The sequence below is a fragment of the Hirundo rustica genome, unplaced genomic scaffold (genome assembly GCF_015227805.2).
Source record: "Hirundo rustica isolate bHirRus1 unplaced genomic scaffold, bHirRus1.pri.v3 scaffold_201_arrow_ctg1, whole genome shotgun sequence".
NCBI lineage: Eukaryota > Metazoa > Chordata > Aves > Passeriformes > Hirundinidae > Hirundo > Hirundo rustica.
In genome coordinates this window covers 1-2592 of record NW_026690267.1, presented here as the reverse complement: position 1 = coordinate 2592, position 2592 = coordinate 1, and the positions used below count along the sequence as shown (strand labels likewise).

General features: G+C 68.9%; 1 protein-coding gene across 1 annotated transcript; it reads right to left on the bottom strand.

The window, feature by feature from the left end:
- Window positions 1-1106: 1106 nt before the first annotated feature.
- On the bottom strand, window positions 1107-2540 carry LOC120747776 (methylthioribose-1-phosphate isomerase-like; the record flags this gene model as incomplete). The annotated part of the gene is given in 5 exon segments (XM_040053820.2): window positions 1107-1374; window positions 1532-1756; window positions 1895-2071; window positions 2194-2260; window positions 2262-2540. Coding segments are annotated over 5 exon segments (879 nt in total), but the record flags the coding sequence as incomplete, so codon positions are not given.
- Between the last annotated feature and the right edge of the window lie 52 nt (window positions 2541-2592).

The window sequence follows — 2592 nt, the reverse complement described above, 5'->3', positions numbered from 1 at the left end:
TCGGGACCCCCGGGAACACCTGAGGCACCCCCTCGGGACACGGACGCCCTCCCGGGAGCACCGGGACACCCCCAGGAGCCTCCCAAGCCCTCTGCGGCCACATCCCCGGTCCCCACAGATCAGACACCGGACGCTGCGGGCAAATCCCTTTTATTAAAAAGAAGGGCGGGGGCCTGAGAGACCCCCCCCGGGAACTGACAACCCCGAGCTTCCCGAAGAGGCCCCGGGAAAGGCACCGGAGACCCCCCAGGACCTCTACGGAGCACCCTCGGCAAATCGGGGCCTCCCTTCAACCCCAAACTCCCGGGGCCGCCTCTCGCCCCCCAACCTCGGGCTCCCCTGAGCAACCCCTGGACCTCCGAGTCCGCCTCTGCCCCTGCACCGTTCCCCAGGACCCCCGGCCTCGGGGCGCGCCTCACCGCCCTTCCGCGGGCCGCGAGAAACCCGGGCCGCAGCCATAGGCCGGGCCCTGGGCCATGGTCACTTCCGGCTCAGGGCCGGAACAGGCCGAAGTAATGGGGCGCGCGGCACGCCGGGATACACAGGGGCATTCAACCGCAAAGGCTGCCGGGATACACCGCGGCGGATTCCGCGGCCATATTGCCGCGGAGGTTATCGGGATACACCGTGGCATGCTGGCGCAAGGTCTGCCGGGATATACCGTGGCATACCCCGCGGCCATATTGCCGCACGGTCTGCCGGGATTTACCGTGGCATGCTGCCGCGGAGGCTGCCGGGATACACCGAGGCAACCTCGGCGGCCATATTGCCGCAAGCTCTGCCGGGATACACCGAGGCATGCTGCCGCGGAGGCTGCCGGGATGCAACGAGGCAACCTCGGCGGCCATATTGCCGCAAGCTCTGCCGGGATACACCGAGGCATTCTGCCGCGGAGGCTGCCGGGATACAACGAGGCAACCTCGGCGGCCATATTGCCGCAAGCTCTGCCGGGATTTACCGGGGCATGTTGCCGCAAGTTCTGCCGGGATACAACGCGGCAACCTCGGCGGCCATATTGCCGCACGCACTGCCGGGATACACCGGGGCATGCTGCCGCAAGCCCTGCCGGGATATATCGCGGCACTCTTCGCGGCCATATTGCCCTATGAACTGCCGGGATATACCGCTGCCATAGTACCGCAAAGGCTGTCGGGATACACCGAGATTTTTATTGTAACCAAATCTGTCGCGATATACCGAACCGCGACGCAAGGCACGCCGGGGTGCAGCGAGGCAGAAGCCGTCAGGGCTCCCCTCGCTCCGCCAGCTCCCGGCAGACCTCGGAGGGGGCGAAGACCCCGTACTCCGTGATGATGCCCCCCGTGATGAGCTCCTGCGGCGTGACGTCAAAGGACGGGTTCCACACGTCCACCTCTGCGGGACGAGCAGGGGGTACACGGGGTCAGAGGGGCTCTGGCAGCGACCCCAGGCAGGGGCGGGACCCCCCGAGAGCCCCCCCAGGGAACCCCAAACCCTACACACCACCCTGGGCTCTGGGACCCCGCGCCCCAGGTCCCAGCATGGCACGCACCGGGGTCAGCCAGGAGGACGCCCCCGAGGTGGGTGAGCTCTGTCCCCGGGCGCTCCTCGATGGGTATCAGGCGGCCCGAGGCCAGCGTCGGGTCGCAGGTGCTGCTCGGGGCGGCCACGTAGAAGGGGATGCCCATGTGCCGCGCGGCCACCGCCAGCTGGAACGTCCCGATCTTGTTGGCCACGTCCCCGTTGGCGGCCACGCGGTCCGCGCCCACCACCACGGCTGGGGATAGAGCAGGGTCAGAGGGAGCCCGGTCCTGCGTCCCCTCCCTCTGCCCCCCCGTGTCACCCGCCCCCGTGTCCCTCCTCCCTGTCCCCACCCTGTGTCACCCACCCCGGGTCCCCTCCCGTCCCCTCTCACCCTGGACTCCCCGCTCCCTCATGGCGGCGGCGGCGGCGCTGTCGGCGATTATCGTGACGGGGACGCCGTCGTGGCGCAGCTCCAGCGCCGACAGCCGCGAGCCCTGGTTGTAGGGGCGGGTTTCGGTGCAGAACACGCGCGACAGGGACCCGCGCTGGTGCAGCGCCCGCACGACACCTGGGGACACGCGGGACGCGTCGGGGACGTCGCGACAGAGACGCGCCCCCCTGCGATAGAGACAGCCCCGCAAAACCCCTGGGGGAAAATGGGGTGCTGAGCCCCCCAGCGCCCCCCCGTACCCAGGGCGGTGCCGTAGCCCGCTGTCGCCAGCGTCCCGGTGTTGCAGTGGGTCAGGAGGGTGACGGGACCCCCCCCCCGGGACCCTCCCCAGGATGTGGCTCGCCCCGTGCGCCCCGATGTTCCGGTTGTCCCTGCGGTCCTTCTCCAGGAGCCCCTCGATGTACTCAATGATGCTGGGGAGGGGGGGGAAAAAAACACGGGGTGTGACACCCCCACACACACACACATCCAAAACCCACCCCCAATGGATCCTGAGACCCCCCCCTCGACACCCAGCACCCTGCCCAGAGTGGCACCTGGAACCCCAAATCCATCCCAGGACCCCCAAATCCTCACCCGGGAGACCCCGGGATCCCCCCCACGACACCCCAAACCCAGCCCAGCGACACCTGGAACCC